The 22173-nt window shown below is 47.4% G+C and overlaps 1 protein-coding gene across 1 annotated transcript in view; it reads right to left on the reverse strand.

Moving 5' to 3' along the window:
- The window catches only part of LOC141117132 (receptor-interacting serine/threonine-protein kinase 3-like), a 193792-nt gene that overhangs the window by 40400 nt on the left and 131219 nt on the right, over nt 1-22173 (reverse strand). Inside the window, exon 5 of the mRNA XM_073609770.1 lies at nt 4527-4685. Coding sequence (XP_073465871.1) covers nt 4527-4685 — 159 coding nt within the window. The remainder of the gene's footprint in view (nt 1-4526; nt 4686-22173) is intronic.

Consider the following 22173-nt stretch of genomic DNA (forward strand, 5'->3'; position numbering starts at 1 on the left):
CAACCGTGTGCAATGCACATGGCTACAGCACAGTGGCATGGGTTTTTTAGGAATTTAAAACAGGAGGTGAGGAGGCAACGTAACTCTTCTTCACCACCTGTCAAATACCTTCAAAACATGATCCACTATGGATCACTCTTCAGAGTGCCCTTTACACTTGTGGTTGGGGGAAAGTATAAATTAGAGGCTGAGCTTTGTTTTAACTGCTACCCAACCATTCCCCTTAAGCTGAAAAGGCAGCAGAGGGGATGTACACTTGCCACAGCCAAAATGTTTTGCATCACAGTGCGGCAAAACATGTCTGCACTGTTGGGTTCAGTAAGCAGTATTGCCTGCCAAATGTGGACCATTCAAGTGAATGGGGGCTTCCTGCATCCATGTGCAATGCATTAAATTGCGGGGCGATGCTGTGGGGTTTAAACAGGTGGTATGGAGGTGATATAACATCCTCCCTGCCTGTCAAATGTCCTCTGAAAAACAATACAAATGTGGATTGCGCTTCAAAGGACACCACAGCCATTCCAGTATCTTCTGTGGAATCAGCTGGGGGCCAGGGGAAGGAACAGGACTATTTAACCCCTGGGCTCAAGCAGTTACCTTCTGTATTTCTCTGCACTGTCTGAACTTCCATGTTTATCAGGAACCAGTGGTCTAATGCTTGTGAAGCAGTTCAGACACTTTAATCAGAGACCCAACGTCCACTTCATAGGTGTGGGCAGCCTGTTGTGTTAGGTTGTGCACCCCAAAGCAAAGCCCAAACACACATGGGTGGGTGTATATATATATATATATATATATATTATATATTATATTATATTATATTATATTATATTATATTATATTATATTATATACATGGCAGAGTGACATGGAGGGGACAGGCAGGATGACAGGGGGGGGGGGGGCAGAATGACATGGAGGGGACAGGCAGAGTGACATGGAGGGGGGCAGGATGACAGGGAGGGGGGAAGGATGACAGGGAGGGGGGTAGGCAGAGTGACATGGAGGGGACAGGCAGAGTGACATGTAGGGGACAGGCAGAGTGACATGGAGGGTGCAGAGTAGCATGGAGGGGGACAGGCAGAGTGACATGGAGGGGGGGAAGGATGACAGGGAGGGGGCAGGCAGAGTGACATGGTGGGGACAGGCAGAGTGACATGGAGGGGGGAAGGATGACAGGGAGGGGACAGGCAGAGTGACATGGAGGGGGGCAGGCAGAGTGACATGGTGGGGACAGGCAGAGTGACATGAAGGGGGGGAAGGATGACAGGGAGGGGGGCAGGCAGAGTGACATGGAGGGGACAGGCAGAGTGACAGCGAGGGGGACAGGCAGAGTGACAGCGAGGGGGACAGGCAGAGTGACAGCGAGGGGGACAGGCAGAGTGACAGGGAGGGGGGCAGGCAGAGTGACATGGAAGGGGGCAGGATGACAGGGAGGGGGACAGGATGACAGGGAGGGGGACAGGCAGAGTGACAGGGAGGGGGAAGAGTGATATGGAGGGGGAAGAGTGACATGGAGGGGAAAGGCAAAGTGACATGGAGGGAGACAGGCAGAGTGACATGGAGGGGGGCAGGATGACAGGGAGGGGGACAGGCAGAGTGACATGGAGGGGGCAGAGTGACATGGAGGTATGCAGGTAGAGTGACATGGAGGGGACAGGCAGGATGACAGGGAGGGGGCAGAGTGACATGGAGGGGGGCAGACAGAGTGACATGGAGGGGGGCAGGATAGCAGGGAGGGGGACAGGCAGAGTGACAGGGAGGGGGAAGAGTGACATGGAGGGGGACAGGCAGAGTGACAGGGAGGGGGACAGGTAAAGTGACAGGGAGGGGGGCAGGCAGAGTGACAGGGAGGGGGGCAGGCAGAGTGACATGGAGGGGAACAAGCAGAGTGACAGGGAGGGGGACAGGCAGAGTGACAGGGAGGGGGACAGGCAGAGTGACAGGGAGGGGGACAGGCAGAGTGACAGGGAGGGGGACAGGCAGAGTGACATGGAGGGGGACAGGATTACAGGGAGGGGGACAGGCAGAGTGACATGGAGGGGGACAGGCAGAGTGACATGGAGGGGGACAGGCAGAGTGACATGGAGGGGGACAGGATTACAGGGAGGGGGACAGGCAGAGTGACATGGAGGGGGACAGGCAGAGTGACAGGGAGGGGGACAGGCAGAGTGACAGGGAGGGGGACAGGATGACAGGGAGGGGGACAGGCAGAGTGACAGGGAGGGGGACAGGATGACAGGGAGGGGGACAGGCAGAGTGACATGGAGGGGGTAGAGCTGCACAATTAATTGTTAAAAAAATCTCGATTTACCTCCCCTGACGATCTCTCCTGCAGAGGTTGCCGATTTTTTCATATAACAAGTGGAGAGACTATCTGCTCACTCAGCTGTCAAAAGAAAGCATCTAGGCCCATACATTTTAACAAAGCTTCCTTCTTAGATCAAAGGGAAAGAACTTCTGTGTAAATAAATAAGCCAGTCTGCCAAGTTTTCAACAACCTGTAAATGCAGGAAGTTTAACCACAGTCTAAATCTTTTTCTGACACTTCTTAAGTTAAAATCAGTATTTTTTTGCTAGAAAATTACTTGGAACCCCCAAACATTATATATATATTAGCAGTGACCCTAGGGAATAAAATGACAATTGCTGCAATATTTTATGTCACACTGTATTTGCCCAGCGGTCTTTCAAATGCAATTTTTTGGGAAAAAATACATTTCAATGAATAAAAAACAAAAAAAACAAAAAATGAAACAGTAAAGTTAGCCCAGTTTTTTTTTTTTTTTTTTAATGTGAAAGATGATGTTACGCTGCGAGAATCGTGAGAGAATGGTGATCTATCTTCTAAGCAAAAAAAATTGTGATTCCCATTTTAGCCAGAATTGTGCAGCTCTAGGAGGGGAGCAGGATGACAGGGAGGGGGACAGGCAGAGTGACATGGAGGGGGGCAGGTAGAGTGACATGGAGGGGACAGGCAGGATGACAGGGAGGGGGACAGGTAGAGTGACATGGAGGGGACAGGCAGGATGACATGGAGGGGGACAGGTAGAGTGACATGGAGGGGGGCAGAGTGACATGGAGGGGGGCAGACAGAGTGACAGGGAGGGGACAGGCAGAGTGACAGGAGGACATGTGGAGGGGACACACTGTTCTCGCTCATATACAGGACACTGTGTGTTATGCTGGCACCTACCTTGACTCCCAATAATCACAACACAGAGGTGATAGAAAAGAATCCGAAGAATTCCCCCCTCTCCCCCCTCCTCAGATAAGTGTTTTTCTTCCCCAGCCCAGTATTGTAGATGTAGCTGATTCTGTGGCTGGTCTCCTACACTATCTGTTCCCGGTCAGCTGTCTGTGTGATAAACTACATACTGTAGATGCTGATCAGCCGATCATGGAGCTCCTATCCCCGATCCAGTGCGCTGTCCTCCAGTTCTCCACTGACATCCAAACACTGACAGGGCACTGCTGGCCAGACTCTTTATTCTATAGCGGTCTCCTCTGTAAAGTTGTCCAGGGTTCAAGTGCCCTCAGTGTCTGCCGGTGTCTTGCCGAATAAGTCCCCTCGGCGGATAAGTTCCCCCCCTGTACTGCGCAGGCGCAGCGCTTGCGCAGTACGAACTCCTGACAGCCGCCGGAGATAGCCGAAGCTCAAGATCGACAATCAGCTGTACACAGTGCCTGCGCCCTGGGTCCAGGTTCCTTCTCTACCATCCAAGTGGACCTAGAGGGGGAATCTAAAAGAGCCGAGCGAAGCGAGGCCGTGCCCGAAGCGTGGCGAGCGTACCGAGTCCGCGACGGGCCCTCTTTCAGCCGCCGTGTACAGCTGATTTTCAGCTATTCCGCTTCGGCTATTTCCGCCGGGAACTTATCAGCCGGGAACTTATCAGCCGAGTGGAACTTTCTCGGCAGAACACCGGACACCTCTTCTCCTCCTGTAGGATCCTGTGCATTGTCTGAGAAAGTCATGTGAGCTGTGCTTCCCGGAAATTACCTTCCCTGGCGGATTCTATAGAAGCGGGGGTCGGGACTGATTCAATTGTCTGAACAGCTGTATTAGCATAAGAACCTGTAGTAATGTTCCTGTCCAGCCCCCAGCTGAACAGATGGAGCTCTGAGCCACAGTGAGGTCTGGATCATGTGTCCGGGTTCCAGGCAGCAGGAGCCCCTGACATGTGATTCAAAATTACTCTAAACCCATACGGGTGAATCCCGGACAGGTGGCAACCCTAATGCACAGTACATGCTAGAAGGCTTATAAAAATACATTTTAATTAAAGGCCAACTCCAAAAAAACTTTTTAAGTTTTACTAAGAAAAGGTTAGAACTTAAGTCACTTTTTTTTGCTGTCCAAGGTTTTTTTTTTTTAAATATTTCTTCTCTGTCCCTACCTGTATGTTACTGGGATTTTCTGCCTCTGTCAGGGCTACTGTGTACTCTCTAGTCACTCCTACCATTGGTTATAACCTGACATTTATGTACTGCATGTACTTCTAGACATTAGCTTGTCATTACACTTACCATGGAAGCTGGGTCTGTTATCTGCATTGTCATCCCAGCATCTGACCATTAACTCTTTGGCTTTGGGCACCATTCTAACATCATTGTACTTGTCCAGGACACTCAGTGTGGGCCTCTGACCATCAGGTACACAGCGCATAATTACTTCTGGAATAATACCTAGGAAACACAAGGGGGTTGTCAATATCATACACCTCTTCTTCTGTTTGTATAAGGGCACCAAACTCTTCTGATAAGCAAAATTCACATTAGAGGATGTAGCTCTCTCATATAAATGTAATACTTGTAATATGCATTTGATTGCTTGCAAGGTCTGATAGGTTGTACTTAAACATTGTTCTCTTCTTACAAACCTTGCATGCCATCATATATATAATAAATGGCTGCATTCACCGATCATGGGTTTTAAAAGTTGCATACAACTAGGGATGAGCTCGATGTTCGGGTCGAACATAAGTTCGACTCGCACATCGGGTGTTTGCCCGTTCGCAGAACAGCAGACATTATGGGGTGTGGGAAATTCGAGCGTCGTGGAACACCCCATAATGCACTGCGAGATTGCAGTGCATTGCTGTATGATGATGATTGGCCAAAGCATGCGCCTGACCTGCATGCTTTGGCCAATCCCAGCGGCCTCTGCTAAGAGAGCCATAATTGGCCAAAGGCAGGGTGCATCAAGTGTAGCCTATATCTACAGTGCATTCCGTGGTGTACTGTTTCTACTACACTTCTGGTGGTGTATAGAGTGCAGCCGTAGTGCAGTTGCTACTACTTTTCTGGTGGTGTATACAATACACAATACAGTGCAGCCGTAGTGCAGTTTCTACTACTTTTCTGGTGGTGCACACAGTACACAATACAGTGCAGCCGTAGTGTAGTTGCTACTACTTTTCTGGTGGTGCACACAGTACTCAATACAGTGCAGCTTAAGTACAGTTGCTGCTACTTTTCTGGGGGTAAGATAAAAAATGCAGCGCTAGTGTGTAACAAAGTGCGAAAGTGAAGTATCACCTCACGTGCAAATATAAAGCTGATAGTAACTTGTAGGTCAGATATCAACGTGAACAATATACAACAACAAAAGGACAAACAAATCAGGAAAGTTTGTCACAGGTAGGTGAAAATGTCCATGTAAGAGAGCAAAAAAAAAAAAAACTCAACTAAAACTGTCTGTGATAAACCAAAAAAATAGGAGATTCTTTAGTAAAATGAAATAAAGTCCCATGTGTAGATGATGCCTGTAGATGATAGTAAATCAACCACTATACAGTGGGGATCGAAAGTTTGGGCACCCCAGGTAAAAATGTGTATTAATGTGCATAACGAAGCCAAGGAAACATGGAAAAATCTCCAGATTGCATCAAATTACAGATTAGGCATTCCTATAATATGTAAAAAAAAAGTTAGATTTTATTTCCACCATTTACACTTTCAAAATTACAGAAAACAAAAAAATGGCGTCTGCAAAAGTTTGGGCACCCAGCAGAATTTATAGCATGCACTGCCCCCTTTGCAAAGCTGAGACCTGCCAGTGTCATGGATTGTTCTCAATCATCGTCTGGGAAGACCAGGTGATGTCAATCTCATAAGTTTTAAATGGCCAGACTCATCTGACCTTGCCCCAATAATCAGCACCATGGGTTCTTCTAAGCAGTTGTCTAGAAAACTGAGACTGAAAATAGTTGACGCTCACAAAGCTGGAGAAGGCTATAAGAAGATAGCAAAGCGGTTTCAGATGTCAATATCCTCTGTTCGGAATGTAATTAAGAAATGGCAGTCATCAGGAACAGTGTAAGTTAAAGCAAGATCTGGAAGACCAAGAAAAATATCAGACAGAACAACTCGCAGGATTGTGAGAAAAGCAATTCAAAACCCACGTTTGACTGCACGATCCCTCCAGAAAGATCTGGCAGACACTGGAGTTGTGGTACACTATTCCACTATAAAGAGATACTTGTACAAATATGGTCTTCATGGAAGAGTCATCAGAAGAAAACCTCTTCTACGTCTACACCACAAAAATCAGCGTATGAACATTGCAAATGAACATATAGACAAGCCTGAGGCATTTTGGAAACAAGTTCTGTGGACCGATGAGGTTAAAATAGAACTTTTTGGCCGAAATGAGCAAAGGTACATTTGGAGAAGAAAGGTCACAGAATTTATTGAAAAGAACCTCTGTCCAACTGTTAAGCATGGGGGTGGATCAATCATGCTTTGGGGTTGTATTGCAGCCAGTGGCACAGGGAACATTTCACGAGTAGAAGGAAAAATGGATTCAATAAAATGTCAGCAAATTTTGGATGGTAACTTGATGCCATCTGTGAAAAAGCTGAAGTTAAAGAGAGGATGGCTTCTACAAATGGATAATGATCCTAAACACACCTCAAAATCCACGGGGGATTACATCATGAGGCGTAAACTGAAGGTTTTGCCATGGCCTTCACAATCTCCTGACCTCAACATTATTGAAAATCTATGCATAGACCTTAAAAGAGCAGTGCGTGACAGACAGCCCAGATATCTCAAAGAACTGGAAGACTTTTGTAAGGAAGAATGGGCAAAGATACCTCAAACAAGAATTGAAAGACTCTCGGCTGGCTACAAAAAGCGATTACAAGCTGTGATACTTGCCAAAGGGGGCAGTACAAGATATTAACTCTGCAGGGTGCCCAAACTTTTGCAGACGCCATTTTTTTGTTTTCTGTAATTTTGAAAGTGTAAATGATGGAAATAAAATCTAACTTTTTTTGACATATTATAAGAATATCTAATCTGTAATTTGATGCCATTTGGAGATTTTTCCATCTTTCCTTGGCTTTGTTATGCACATTAATACACATTTTTACCTGGGGTGCCCAAACTTTCGATCCCCACTGTATGTGACAGGAATAACCTCTTCATAAGATATTTGCCGCATCAAGATGGAAATATTGAAGGAATGGGTACGCTTACCATGAGAAGTGGACACACTCACTATGCGGTGGTGCAGTGGCGTAGTGTGGGGGGTGCAGGGGGTGCCGTGGCCCCGGGCGCGACATTTAAGGGGGCGCCAGTATGTGTCACTGGCTGCCTCCTCCTAATTTCTAATTCCTCTGTCCCCCGCGCTCCGTCCGCCATGTTAAGTGTCCGGCGCCCTGTGATTGGGCGTATGGGGGTCATGTGAGGCGTAGGGCTGGCCTGTCCTCGATCGCTTCTGAAGTCCCGCCTCCGCACATGACACCCCATACGCCCAATCACAGGGCGCTGGACACTGAGCATGGCAGCAAGCAGAGCGCAGGGGAGAGAAGAAGGCCAGGATAAGAAGGTGAGTGAGACTCCCTCATGAGAGTCTTGTTACTGGCCGGGGGGGGGGGGCGAGAGAGAGAGAGACTGTAGGCAGGACAGTGTAGTGTAGTATAGTGGTCAGTATAGTGGTCATTATAGTGTAGTTTAGTATGGAGGTCAGTGTAGTGTAGTGGTCAGTATGGGGGGCAGTATAGTGGACAGTATAGTGTAGTGGTCAGTGTAGTGTAGTATAGTGGTCAGTATAGTATAGTGGTCAGTGTAGTGTAGTATGGTGGTCAGTATAGTGGACAGTGTAGTGTAGTATAGTGGTCAGTATAGTATAGTGGACAGTGTAGTGTAGTATAGTGGTCAGTATAGTGTAGTGTAGTATGGTGGTCAGTGTAGTGTAGCATAGTGGTCAGTGTAGTGTAGTATGGTGGTCAGTATAGTATAGTGGTCAGTGTAGTGTATTATAGTGGTCAGTATAGTATTGTGGTCAGTGTAGTGTAGTATGGTGGTCAGTATAGTGGACAGTGTAGTATAGTGGTCAGTATAGTGGTCAGTATAGTATAGTATAGTATAGTGGTTAGCATAGTAGTCAGTATAGTGTAGTTTAGTATGGAGGTCAGTGTAGTGTAGTATAGTGGTTAGTATGGTGGTTAGTGTAGTGGACAGTATAGTGGTCTGTATATGGTGGTCAGTATAGTATAGTGTAGTGGACAGTGTAGTGTAGCATAGTGGTCAGTGTAGTGTAGTATGGTGGTTAGTGTAGTGTAGTATAGTGGTCAGTATAGTGTAGTGGTCAGTGTAGTGTAGCATAGTGGTCAGTGTAGTGTAGAATGGTGGTCAGTGTAGTGTAGTATAGTGGTCAGTATAGTATAGTGGTCAGTGTAGTGTAGTATGGTGGTCAGTATAGTGGACAGTGTAGTATTGTGGACAGTGTAGTATGGTGGTCAGTGTAGTGTAGTATGGTGGTCAGTATAGTGTAGTATAGTGGTCAGTATAGTGGTTAGTGTAGTATAGTATAGTGATCAGTATAGTATAGTATAGTGGTCAGTATAGTGTAGTTTAGTATGGAGGTCAGTGTAGTGTAGTGGACAGTGTAATGTAGTATAGTGGTCAGTGTAGTATAGTGGACAGTGTAATGTAGTATAGCGGACATAATGCATAATCGGACATAATGCATATCGTCACGTCACGTGACTTCTTCAGAGATCCTCTGAAGAAGTCACATGTCGTGACGATATGCATTAGGATTGGAGCACGGGACGCTGCCACAGACAAACAACAGGAGACGAGCTCGGCGCTCGTAGTTACTACACACTGCAGCATTGTTTTAAATGTAAGTTGATTGGACTTGTTTTATCAAATAAATATACCTTTTATATGGGATTATTATTATTATTATTATTATTATACAGGATTTATATAGCGCCAACAGTTTACGTAGCGCTTTACAACTTGAGGGTAGACAGTACAAATACAATACAATTTGATACAGTAGGAATCAGAGGGCCCTGCTCCTTAGAGCTTACAATCTAAGAGGGAAGGTCAAGAGATACAAGAGGTAATAACTGTGGGTGATGTGCTGATTGAGAAGATAAATGTACAGTTGTTAGGTGGGGGCCAGATAGGCTTCTCTGAAGAGATGAGTTTTCAGGGATCGTCTGAAAGTGGATAAAGTAGGAGAAAATCGGACGGATTGGGGTAGAGCATTCCAGAAGATGGGGGAGGCTCTGGAGAAGTCCTGAAGGCGAGCATGGGATGAGGTGACAAGGGAGTTTGAGAGCAGGAGGTCTTGGGAGGAGCGAAGAGAACGATTAGGTTGGTATTTTGTGACTAGGTTAGAGATGTAGCTGGGGGCCAGGTTGTGGATGGCTTTGTAAGTTATAGTTAGTATCTTGAATTTAATTCGGTGACTGAGTGGCAGCCAATGGAGGGATTGGCAGAGGGGTGTAGCAGACGCTGAGCGGTTTGTGTGGTGGATGAGCCTGGCAGCAGCGTTCATGATGGACTGAAGTGGGGATAGCCTATTTAGAGGTAAACCAATGAGGAGGGAGTTGCAGTAGTCAAGGCGGGAGATGACCAGGGAGTGGATTAGAAGCTTTGTGGTGTCATTGGTTAGGAACGGGCGTATCTTGGAGATGTTGCGAAGACTGAGGCGGCAAGCTTTGGATAGTGATAGAATGTGGGGTCGAAAGGTTAGTTCAGAGTCCAGGATTACACCTAGGACCTTGGCGTGGGGAGATGGGTTGATAGTTGAGCCGTTGATCTTGACAGGGAGATCAGGGGAAGTGACACCTGAGGGAGGAAATATCATGAGCTGGGTTTTGGATAGGTTGAGTTTGAGAAAGTGATGTGACATCCAGGCTGATATGTCTGCTAGTAAGTTGGTAATGCGTGAGGAGACAGATGGAGAGAGCTGGGGGGTGGAGAGATAGATTTGGGTGTCATCAGCGTAGAGATGATATTTAAAGCCGTGGGAGGCAATCAACTGACCCAAGGAGGTGGTGTAGATTGAGAAAAGGAGAGGTCCAAGAACAGAACCTTGGGGGACCCCAACAGAAAAAGGAAGAGGAGAGGAGGAAGTAGAGTTGTAAGTGACACTGAAGGAGCGGTGGGATAGGTAGGATGAGAACCAGCGAAGAGCGTAGTCACGGAGACCAAAGGAGTGGAGTTTTTTGAGGAGGAGGGGGTGGTCCACTGTGTCAAAGGCAGCAGAGAGATCCAGGAGAAGTAGTACAGAATAGTGTCCATTGGCTTTAGCCATTAATAGGTCATTTGAGAGTTTAAGGAGAGCAGTTTCCGTGGAGTGTTGAGGGCGAAAACCGGACTGAAGGGGATCAAGAAGTTTATTCATGGTCAGATGGTCGCTTAGTCGGTTGTAGACCAGCCTTTCAAGAGGTTTGGAGGAGAAGGAGAGTAAGGAGATGGGACGTAAGTTGTTGAGATTGGTGGGATCCAGTGAGGGCTTTTTTAGAATGGGGGTGACTAGCGCATGTTTTAGAGAGTTTGGGAAGATGCCACAAGAGAAGGAGAGGTTGAAAATGTGAGTTAGAGAGCGTAGAATCGAGTCAGAGGGTGAGCGTAGCATTTGCGAGGGAACAGGATCCAGGGGGCAAGTGGTTAGATGAGTGCTAGATAAAAGTTTAGCAACCTCAGTAATAGTAGCAGAGTTGAATGAGGGAAGTAATGATTGTGTCTGTGGACATGGGGTGTTGCATGGGGGAGGTTTTTGCGCATTGGCGATCTCCTCATGAATTGTGTCAATCTTAGTTTTGAAGTGATTGGCAATCTCCTGGGCAGTGAGTGAGTTGGTGGGTGGAGGCAGTGGAGGACAGAGTAGAGTATTGAAGGTAGAGAAGAGTTGACGTGGACTGGATGAGAAGGTGTTGACGAGTGTGATAAAGTAGGTCTGTTTGGCAGTGTGAAGGCAGGAGTAGTATTTTAGGAGGGCAGATTTATATTGTGCGAAGTCTTCCTGGGTCTTAGTCTTATGCCACAGGCGCTCAAGAGCGCGGCTACGTTTTCTGAGACTTCTGGTGTCGTCTGTTTGCCAGGGTTGTAGCAGTCGGGGCCTAATTCTGCGTGTAGTGAGGGGGGCCAGCTTGTCTAGGGAGGAAGACAGTGAGCTGTTGTAGATGAAAGTAGCGAGGTTGGGGCAGGACAGGGGGGAGATTTTGTCATAGAGGTGATCAGTAGCAGAGTAGAGAAGAGAAGGGTTGAGGTGGCGAAGGTTTCTACGTGTAACTGTTAGGCGGTTGGAGGGAGGAGAGGTGGAAGACAAGGAGAGAGCAAAACTAATAAGGTGGTGATCAGAGAGTGGGAGAGGATTGTTGGAAAGGTTGCACGGAGTGCACAGATAGGAGAAGGCAAGGTCAAGGGTGTTGCCATTGGAGTGGGTAGGAGCCTGTATCCATTGCTTCAGGGATCACGCTATGTGCGTCTCTTTCCAGGCACGGGGACAGATTCCAGATTGGTGATACCCCTGGAGGCATACGAGCTCGGCGCTCATGGATTGATGCCCACACTCACTTCATGAAAGTGAGTGCAACCTCCCCCCGTGTGTGTCTTGCCCCCCCCCCCCTCCACTGTGGTCGTCGCAGAGTTATTTTACATGTTGTATATTTTTTATTTTTTATATTTTGCTTGGCATGTTCATCATTGTCACTACCTTATACACGGAACGTCTACACCTGCGGGTCATTTGCAACACAGGCTGTACACCTTACAGCTGTAAGGTAAGCGGCTTGCAAACAGGGAGGTGTCCTCACTGAAGATCTCCCTTCTCTTCACGATTGGAATTGTTTTGTGTTTCTCATCACGAGTTTTTGTTTTTGGACTGGATGATAGAACTAATATTCATGTTTGTCCTAGGGATTTGTCACTTGTAGTCCACCAGGATTTGGTACGTTTTTGCTAATGGGGCACTAGCCCACATGTATTTTTCTTGCATTATATATTTTTTTGCATTGTGTCATTATTTATCCTATTTGTGTTAGTATATGCAGTTTTGATTTGCTATATTCAAGCAGTCACTGTTTCACAATTACCTTTATATATTAGGCTTTGTCTGCCTGTAACATTATAGTCATGTTGATCAGCTACGTTGCACTGCACTGCATCCTTACCATGTTCTTTTAGCATGTAGGATCCATTCATGCATTGGCCCGTTTCTTTTTTAGTTCACTTTGCCACTTTAGTCATCTTTGTAGCTCCCCCCCCCCCCCCCCCCTCATCACAGCGCAACTACCATCTTCCCCCACTTTTGTCTCATTTGTCCTGCTTTGGATCAGTACTTAGGTGTTGCAGCAGTGTCCTTTTAGCGTAGCCCCCCCCCCCCCGACAGCGCAGGAGTTTCCACTTTCACATTGTTTCATACTTATTGCTTTTACTTTTCTGGTGGTGTACACAGTAGACAATATAGTGCAGCCGTAGCGCAGTTACTACTACTTTTCTGGTGGTGTACACAGTACATTGCAGTTGCTACTACTTTTCTGGTGGTGTACACATTACACAATTGTCAGGGCTGGGTTCAGCCCTTCCTTCTCTAAGCTGGCCGTTCAGCTGTCGGCTAATTGCCAGCTCCTATCTCTCCACAGTTACTCAGCTGTTGATGATATCCTGATCATCAGTCCTGCCTACTTAAACTGTCCAGTCCAGAGGAGCTCTGCCTTCGCCTTGGTCACATCACAGAATTTCCTGCAATCCTGTTCAAGACTTGCTTTGCTGACATCCCTTCTGGCTCCAGATCCTGCTTGCTGTTCCACTACATTGATCCCTGACTTCTGGCTTGGCTGACTATCCGTTCCAGTTACTGAATTTTGGCTAAGTTTTGACTACGTTTGTTCTTTTTACTTTTATTATTAAACAAATGTGATTTAACTGTACTTCTGTCTCGGCCTGATTTCATGGTTTCTGACAACAATACAGTGCAGCCATAGTGCAGTTGCTACTACACTTCTGGTGGTGTACACAGTACGCAATACAGTTCAGCCGTAGTGCAGTTGCTACTACTTTTCTGGTAGTGTACACAGTACACAATACAGTGCAACCGTAGTGCAGTTGCTACTACTTTTCTAGTAGTGTACACAATACAGTGCAGCCGTAGTGCAGTTGCTACTACTTTTCTGCTGGTGTACACAGTACACAATACAGTGCAACCGTAGTGCAGTTGCTACTACTTTTCTGGTGGTGCACACAGTAAACAATACAGTGAAGCCTTAGTGCAGTTGCTACTACTTTTCTGGTGGTGTAAACAGTACACAATACAGTGCAGCCGTAGTGCAGTTGCTACTACTTTTCTGGTGGTGTACACAGTACACAATACAGTGCAGCCGTAGTGCAGTTGCTACTACTTTTCTGGTGGTGTACACAGTACACAATACAGTGCAGCCATAGAGCAGTTGCTACTACTTTTCTGGTGGTGTACACAGTACACAATACAGTGCAGTGTGGTGTTGCAAAACAAAATATACATCATGTCCAGGAGTCCACCAAGGAGAGGCCACTAAAAGAGGGCAAGCAGGCTGTGTCTACAGTCAACAGTGCTGGTCGTGGACATGGTGCATCCTTTGCAGGTGGCTATGGGCCGCGCTTGTCCTTTTTTTCTGCTGCTGGCCGTGTTATTGAGCCAGAACATGCAGAAGAGTTTGTGGAGTGGATAACAAAGCCGTCCTCATCCTCCTCATCCTCTGTCACCCAGGCTCAGAGTAGTTTGCGTTCCAATGCAGCTGCCAAAGTGACCTATTCCACCGGCTCCTTGTCCACAGTCACTCCTTCTGTAGCCCCACCATCATGCACGGAGGAGTTTCCCAAACTATTCGACCACATTTTTGGGTACATGCTGCTGGATGATGCACAGCGATTTGAAGGCTCCGATGTTGGTTCCCAGGTTGAGGAAGTTAGTAATGTGAGCCTAGAGAGAGAGGGGGTGCCCAAGAAGGACAAGAAACTGGCAGTCATGTTCCCCCAGCTGCAGCATACTGCCAAGTTTGCTCCAGTGGTGAGGAGGGAGAGAATGATGAGGTCTTTGACTCTACTTTGGTGTTGGATAGAAGAGAGGAGGAGGAGGCACAACTCCAACGAGGCAGGATGTCCTCTGGGGGGCAGCTTAAGGGCAGCCACCCTACTGCATCACACTGCAGAGCTTCGCAGGTGCAGCTGACTCCCCACTGATTTTGAAAAGTTCCTTGGTGTGGGCCTTTTTCGACATGTGTGCAGCAGATCGCACCGTTGCTGTTTGCAACCTATGTCTGAAGCGGATCAAGCATGGCCAGAACAGCAGCCGCTTGGGCACCACATGCTTGACCAGACATATGTCCACCTCCCATGCAGTCCATTGGCAACAGCACATGAAAGACCCACATCAAAGAAAAAGGCAGACTTCTCCTTGCTCCTCATCTGGGATCTCCAACCCCACTATACCTCCAGTCCTCTCAAAAACCTGCACTGAGAGGAATGAAGGTATAGCAATAGGTGTCCCAAGTACACCACCATCTCATTTTAGCAGGCAAATTTCCCTACCCCAGTTGCTAAACCGTAAAAAGAAATTCGATCCTAGCCATCCACATGCTCAGCGTCTGAATGCTAGCTTGGCCAAATTGCTAGCACTGCTACTGCTGCCTTTTCAGCTGGTAGACTTTGCCCCCTTTCGTGAATTTGTGGAATGTGCTGTACCTCAGTGGCAGGTTCCAAAATGCCATTTCTTTTCACGGAAGGCCATTCCGGCTCTCTACCAGCATGTGGAAGACAATGTTTTGGTCTCGTTGGACAGGGCGGTCAGCAGTAAGGTGCATATTACCGCTGACTCATGGTCTAGCAGGCATGGGTAGGGAAGTTACCTTTCCTTCATGGCGCACTGGGTAACTCTGCTGGCAGCTGGGAAGGATGCAGGACAGGGTTCAGTATTGTTGGAGCTTGTTCAGCCACCACACCTCCAAAATGCTATTGGTGATTCTGCCACAGCTCTCTCTTCCACCCCCTCCTCCTCTTCTTCCTCTATGGCTTCTTCTGCAGATTTGTCCTCTGAACCAGCAGTGCTCTATAAGCGTTCAAGGGGCTATGCAAGCACTCAGGCAAAAAGTTGCATGCGATGCTTGAGTTGATCTGCTTAGGGGACAGGAGCCACACTGGGGCAGAGCTTCAGCCAGGAATGGTTGTATTCGACAATGGCACCAACCTTCTCTCCTCCCTCACTTGGGACACTTGACCCATGTTCCATGTTTAGCACACGTCCTGAATTTGGTGGTGCAGTGGTTCTTGAGCAGGTATCCAGGCTTACAGGATCTCCTGAGGCAGGCCAGAAAAGTCATTGTGGTCATTTCCGCCGGTCATACAATGCCAGTGCTCGGCTGGCTGACATTCAAAGGGAATGCAACCTGCCCACCAACTGCCTCATTTGTGACATGCCCACCGGGTGGCACTCAATGTTGGCAATGCTGCAGCAGCTGCACACACAGCAGAGGGCCATTAATGAGTACCTGTGTGAGTATGGCACCAGGACAGGGTCAGGGGAGCTTGGCTTCTTTTCACCACGCCAGTGGCTACTGATCAAGGATGCATGCACTATCCTGTCACCATTTGAGGAGGCCACAAGGATGGCGAGTAGCGACAATGCATGCATCAGTGATACTGTCCCTCTTGTGTTCCAATTGGAGCACATGCTTCGTGGAATAATGGACAGGCCCCTTGAGGAGAACAGTGGGAGGAAGAGGAGGACTTCCTTACCTCTCAAGGCCCCCTTTATCCAGATAATATTCCTGTGGGCCTGCCAAACACACAGGAAGAAGAAGAGGAGGAGGAGGATTGTGTCAGCATGGACGTGGAAGATGACACTCAGCAGCAGTTTTCAAGGGATGTTTTTCAGTCCGCAAAAACCCAAGGAGTTGTACGTGGCTGGGAGGAGGTTGTTACGGATCATGTGATTAGTGACCCAGAGGACTCAGAATCGAATGCCTCTGCAAACGTACGCTGCATGGCCTCCCTGATTCTGCAAAGCCTGCGAAAGGACCCTAGGATATGTAGTATCAAGGAGAGGGATCATTACTGGCTGGCAACCCTTCTTGATCCACATTACAAGGGTAAGGTTGCAGAAATCATCCTGCCTTCGCAGAGGGGGCAGAGGATGAAACATCTTCAAAAGGCCTTTAAGAAAGATTTGTGCAATGCATTTCCAGACCCTGGGAGGTTACAATTTCCTGGTGCTGGACAACGTGTTGCTGAGGCTTCGTTCAGTCAGAGGAAGAGCGGTGGAGAAGGTGGCTGGCTGACCGATGCCTTTAGACAATTTTTCAATCCTCAGCGCCAGGGTTTGATCGATTCAAGCAACCATCACCAGTGTCTGCATTACATGGTGCAGGAAAATCTAGCTGCAAGAGCAGAGTTGGAGACCTTTCCAACAGATCATCCACTGGGTTACTGGGTTACTGGGTCTCTTAAGAATGGACCACTGGTCAGAACTTGCTCAATATGCAATTGAGCTACTGGCCTGCATCCAGCATTCTTTCTGAATGCACATTCAGTGCCGCTGGAGGGAGTTTTAATGGATCATAGAGTGCGCCTATTCACAGACTCTGTTGATAGGCTCACATTCATAAAAATGAATCAGTCTTGGATCAGCAGCTATCAAGCACCTGATGCTGATGTAACTGATTGATTGTTCTATGGATTTGGGATCCCTTGAAGACTGCCCATGCTGAGTGACTATCCTATTCCTCCTCAATCTTGATGATGCTAGCTTCAAACAATATTTTTGGTTTAGGGCACCACCACCACCAAAGGCCCAATTTTTCTGTCTGTTTAACAGGGGCATGTAATTACAATTCTTGACATAGTATTTCACAACAGGGCCCGTTCCTGCGCTCACCAAGAGTAACTGTGAGGGCTTACAGTGTTCTGGTACCACCAATACCTAAGGCCCAATTTTCTGCAGAGTATATAGGGCAGGCCGTATAGTATATATACTTCTGTTCAGAGTATATAGTGCCTGGGGGCCCCCACGCCATTTTCCTTTTAAATTTGGGTGCGGGGTTCCCATTAATATCCATAACAGACCCAAAGGGCCTGGTAATGTGGTGGGGGGGGACCCATGCCATTTTTCTTAATGGTTTTCATGTATATTGCCAAGACCTGACAATACATTACAGCCGCAAGCAGTTTTAAATTACTTTTTTTCCTTTAGAAATGTCATTTTGCTGTGGTATTGTTCTAAACACAGGAAAACTGTGCCACTTTACAGGCATACTATAGACACCCCCCAGGCACGATATTTAAAGGAATATTTCATTTTTATTGTTTCACTTTAAGCATTATTAAAATCACTGTTCCTGAAAATCGGCCGTTTTTTAAAACTTTTTTTTTGCATTGATACATGTCCCCTGGGGCAGGACCCAGGCCCCCAAACACTTTTTATAGCAATAACTTGCATATAAGCCTTTAAAATGATCACTTTTGTTTTTTCACCTTTGTGTCCCATAGACTTTAACGGTGTTGGCGTGTTCAAACTAATTTTTTGAATATTCGCATGTTCTGCTGTGAACCGAACCGGGGGGTGTTCGGCTTATCCCTACATGCAACCCTGAGACTGAGCCAGCCATGTAAATACACTACTTATCCCAACACTTTCTCACCAAGGGAGCGTTTCGAACACAGATAGAAGTAATATCGGAGCTAGATACATTTCTACCTCTAGAACCCAGGTTTTAAAAGACATGCAGCCACGGCCAAAAGTTTTGAGAATGACAAACATTAATTTTCACAAAGTCTGCTACTTCAGTGTTTTTAGATTTTTTGGTCAGATGTTACTATGGTATACTGATGTATAATTACAAGCAGTTCATGAGTGTCAAAGGCTTTTACTGACAATTACATTAAGTTTATGCAAAGAGTCAATATTTGCAGTGTTTCTTTTTTAAGACCTCTGCAAGTCGGCCTGGCATGCTGTCAATCATTGTCTGGGCCACTTCCTGACTGATGGCAGCCTGTTCTTCCATAATCAATGCTTGGAGTTTGCCAGAATTTGTGAGGGTTTTTTTGTTCACCTGCCTCTTGAGGATTGACCACAAGTTCTCAATGGGATTAAGGTCTGGGGAGTTTTGTGGCCATGGACCCAAAACATCAATGTTTTGTTCCCCAAGCCACTTAGTTATCACTTTTGCCTTATGGCAAGGTGCTCCATCCTGCTGGTAAAGGCATTGTTCCTGACCATACAGTTCTTGAATCGTTGGGAGATGTTGCTCTCTGAGGATGTTTTTGTACCATTCTTTATTCATTGCTGTGTTCTTAGGCAAAATTGTGAGTGAGCCCACTCCCTTGGCTGAGAGGCAACCCCACACATGAATGGTCTTAGGATGCTTTACTGTTGGCATGACACAGGACTGATGTTACGCTCACCTTTTCTTCTCTGGACAAGGTTTTTTTAGATGCTCCAAACTAGGGATGAGCCGAACACCCCCCCGGTTCGGTTCGCACCAGAACCTGCGAACGGACCGAAAGTTTTAAAGGCTAATTTGCATGGTATTGTCCTAAAAAGGGTTTGGGGACCCGGGTCCTACCCCAGGGGACATGTATCAATGCAAAAAAAACTTTTAAAAACGGCCTTTTTTTCGGAAGCAGTGATTTTAATGATGCTTAAAGTAAAAAAAAAAAAAAGTGAAATATTCCTTTAAATATCGTACCTGGGGGGTGTCTATAGTATGCCTGTAAAGTGGCGCGTGTTTCCCGTGTTTAGAACAGTCCCTGCACCAAATGTCATTTTTAAAGGAAAAAAATCTCTTTTAAAACTGCTTGCTGGTTTAATGTAATGTCGGGTCCTGGCAATATGGATGAAAATCAGTGAGACAAACGGCATGGGTACCCCCCAGTCCATTACCAGGCCCTTTGGGTCTTGTATGGATATTAAGGGGAACCCCGCACCCAAATTAAAATAAGGAAAGGTGTGGGGCCACCAGGCCCTATATACTCTGAACAGCAGTATACAGGCGGTGCAAACAAGACAGGGACTGTAGGTTTGTTGTTAAGTAGAATCTGTTTGTCATTTTGAACGGGTACATTTTTAACGTGTTTAGCTCCAGCCAAAAAATCTTTTTTAAGCTTTTTGGAAAACATAGGGAAGGGTTATCACCCCTGTGACATTTGTTTTGCTGTCTTTCCTCCTCTTTAGAAGATTTCACCTCACTTTTTGTCCCAATGACAAATGTTTTTTGAGAATTTGGGGTTTTTTGTGGAACAAGGATTGGAAAGCATCAGTGGAAAGGAGAAATGTTTTTCCCATATTAACTCTTACAGGAGAGAATTTCCCTTCCTAGGGGTAGATTTCATCTCACTTCCTGTTGTCTCCTTCCGTTTGCAAGTAGGAGTCGTTTGTAAGTTAGATGTTTGAAAGTAGGGGCCTGCCCTATATACTCAGCAGAAATTTGGGCCTTAGGTGTTGTTGTGGCCACAACAACCTAAGCCCTCACAGGGCCCTGCTGTGAAATATTATATCAAGAATTGTAATTACATGCCCCTGTTGAACAGGGGCAGAAAAACTGGGCCTTTGGTGGTGGTGGTGGTGGTGCTGGTGCCACAACACTGTAAGTCCTCACTCGCTCTTGGTGGGTGCAGAAATGGGCCCTGCTGTGAAATATTAGATCAAGAATTGTAATTACATGCCCCTGTTGAACAGGGGCAGAAAAATTGGGCCTTTGGTGGTGGTGGTGCCACAACACTGCAACCCCTCACAGACACTCTAGTTGGAACGCAGGAACGAGCCCTGCTGCAAAGTATTGCATCAAAAATTGTAATTACACGCCCCTGTTAAACAGGGGCAGAAAAATTGGGCCTTAGGCACTGGTGCTGGTGCCACAACACTGCAACCCCTCACAGACACTCTAGTTGGAACGCAGGAACGAGCCCTGCTGCAAAGTATTGCATCAAAAATTGTAATTACACGCCCCTGTTAAACAGGGGCTGAAAAATTGTGCCTTAGGCACTGGTGGTGGCGCCCAGAACCAAAAATGTTCTTACAAGCTATCAGTGTGATGATTGAGGAGGAAGAGGATAATTACTCTGGGATAGTCACTCAGCATCAGCATAGGCAGTCTTTGAAGGGATCTGAGATTTCAAAAAAATTATTCGGTTACATCAGCATCAGGTGCTTGGTAGCTGGTGGTGATCCAAGACTGATTTATTTTTATGAAGGTCAGTCGATCGACCGAGTCGGTGGACAGACGCACCCTGTGATCGGTTACCACGCCTCCAGCAGCACTGAATGTGCGTTCCGAAAGAACGCTGGATGCAGGACAGGCCAGTAGCTCAATTGCATACTGTGCAAGCTCTGGCCAGTGATCCATCCTCAAGACCCAGTAACCCAGAGGATTTTCGGTGGGAAAGGTGTCCAAGTCTGATCTTGCCCCTAGGTATTCCTGCACCATGTAAAACAGACGCTGGCGATGGTTGCTGGAACCGATCATACCTTGGGGCTGCGGACCAAAAAATTGTCTGAACGCATCGGTCAGACGGCCACCTTCTCCACCGCTCCTTCTTTGACTGACCGAAGCCTCAGCAACACGTTGTCCAGAAACAGGAGTTTGTAACCTCCCAGTCTCTGGGAATGCGTTGCACAGACCTTTCTGCAAGGCCTCCCGAAGATGTTTCATCCTCTGCTCCCTCTGCGATGGCAAGATAAGGTCCGCAACCTTACCCTTGTAACGTGGATCAAGGAGGGTTGCCAGCCAGTATTGGTCCTTCTCCTTGATACCACGAATACGAGGATCCTTACGTAGGATTTGCAGGATCAGGGAGGCCATGCAGCGTAGGTTTGCTGAGGCATTCGGTCCGGAGTCCTCTGGGTCACTAAGGACGACATGGTCCGCAGCCACCTCCTCCCAGCCACGTAGAAGTCCATGTGTTTCTTGGGACTGATCCCTTAAAGACTGCTGCTGATGCTGAGTGCCAGGCTCCACCTCCATACTGACACAATCTTCCTCCTCCTCGTCCTCTTCCTGTGTGATCGGCGGGCACGCAGGAACACTGTCTGGATAAAGGTGGCCTTGAGAGCTAAGGAAGTCCTCCTCTTCCTGCCTCTGTTCTGCCTCAAGTGCCCTGTCCATTATTCCACACAGCGTGTGCTCCAACAGGTGGACAAGGGGGACAGTGTCACTGATGCATGCACTGTCACTGCTCACCATCCTCGTGGCCTCCTCAAATGGTGACAGGACAGTGCATGCATCCCTGATCATGGCCCACTGGCGTGGGGAAAAAAAAACAAGCTCCCCTGACCCTGTCCTGGTGCCATAGTCGCACAGGTACTCATTGATGGCCCTCTGCTGCGTGTGCAGCCGCTGCAGCATGGCCAACGTTGAGTTCCACCTGGTGGGCATGTCACAGATTAGGCGGTTCTTGGGGAGGTTAAACTCCTTTTGGAGGTCCGTCAGCCGAGCACTGGCATTATATGACCGGCGGAAATGCACACAGACTTTCCTGGCCTGCCTCAGGACATCCTGTAAGCCCGGGTACCTGCCCAAGAACCGCTGCACCACCAAGTTAAGGACGTGATCCAAACAGGGCACATGGGTCATTTGTCCCTGTCAAAGGGCAGAGAGGAGGTTGGTGCCATTGTCGCAAACCACCATTCCTGCCTTAAGTTGGCATGGCGTCAACCACCTCTGAACCTGCCCCTGCAGAGCTGACAGAACCTCTGCCCCAGTGTGGCTCCTGTCCCCCAAGCACACCAGCTCAAGCACCGCATGGCATCTTTTGGCCTGCGTACTTGCGTAGCCCCTTGAACGCCTATGGAGCACCGCTGGTTCTGAGGACAAAGCACAGGAAGAGGCCATGGAGGAAGAAGAAGAGGAGGGAGTGGAGGAGAGAGGTGTGTCACAATCATTAGCATTTTGGA

This window comes from Aquarana catesbeiana, linkage group LG13, assembly GCF_042186555.1.
Source record: "Aquarana catesbeiana isolate 2022-GZ linkage group LG13, ASM4218655v1, whole genome shotgun sequence".
Taxonomy (NCBI): domain Eukaryota; kingdom Metazoa; phylum Chordata; class Amphibia; order Anura; family Ranidae; genus Aquarana; species Aquarana catesbeiana.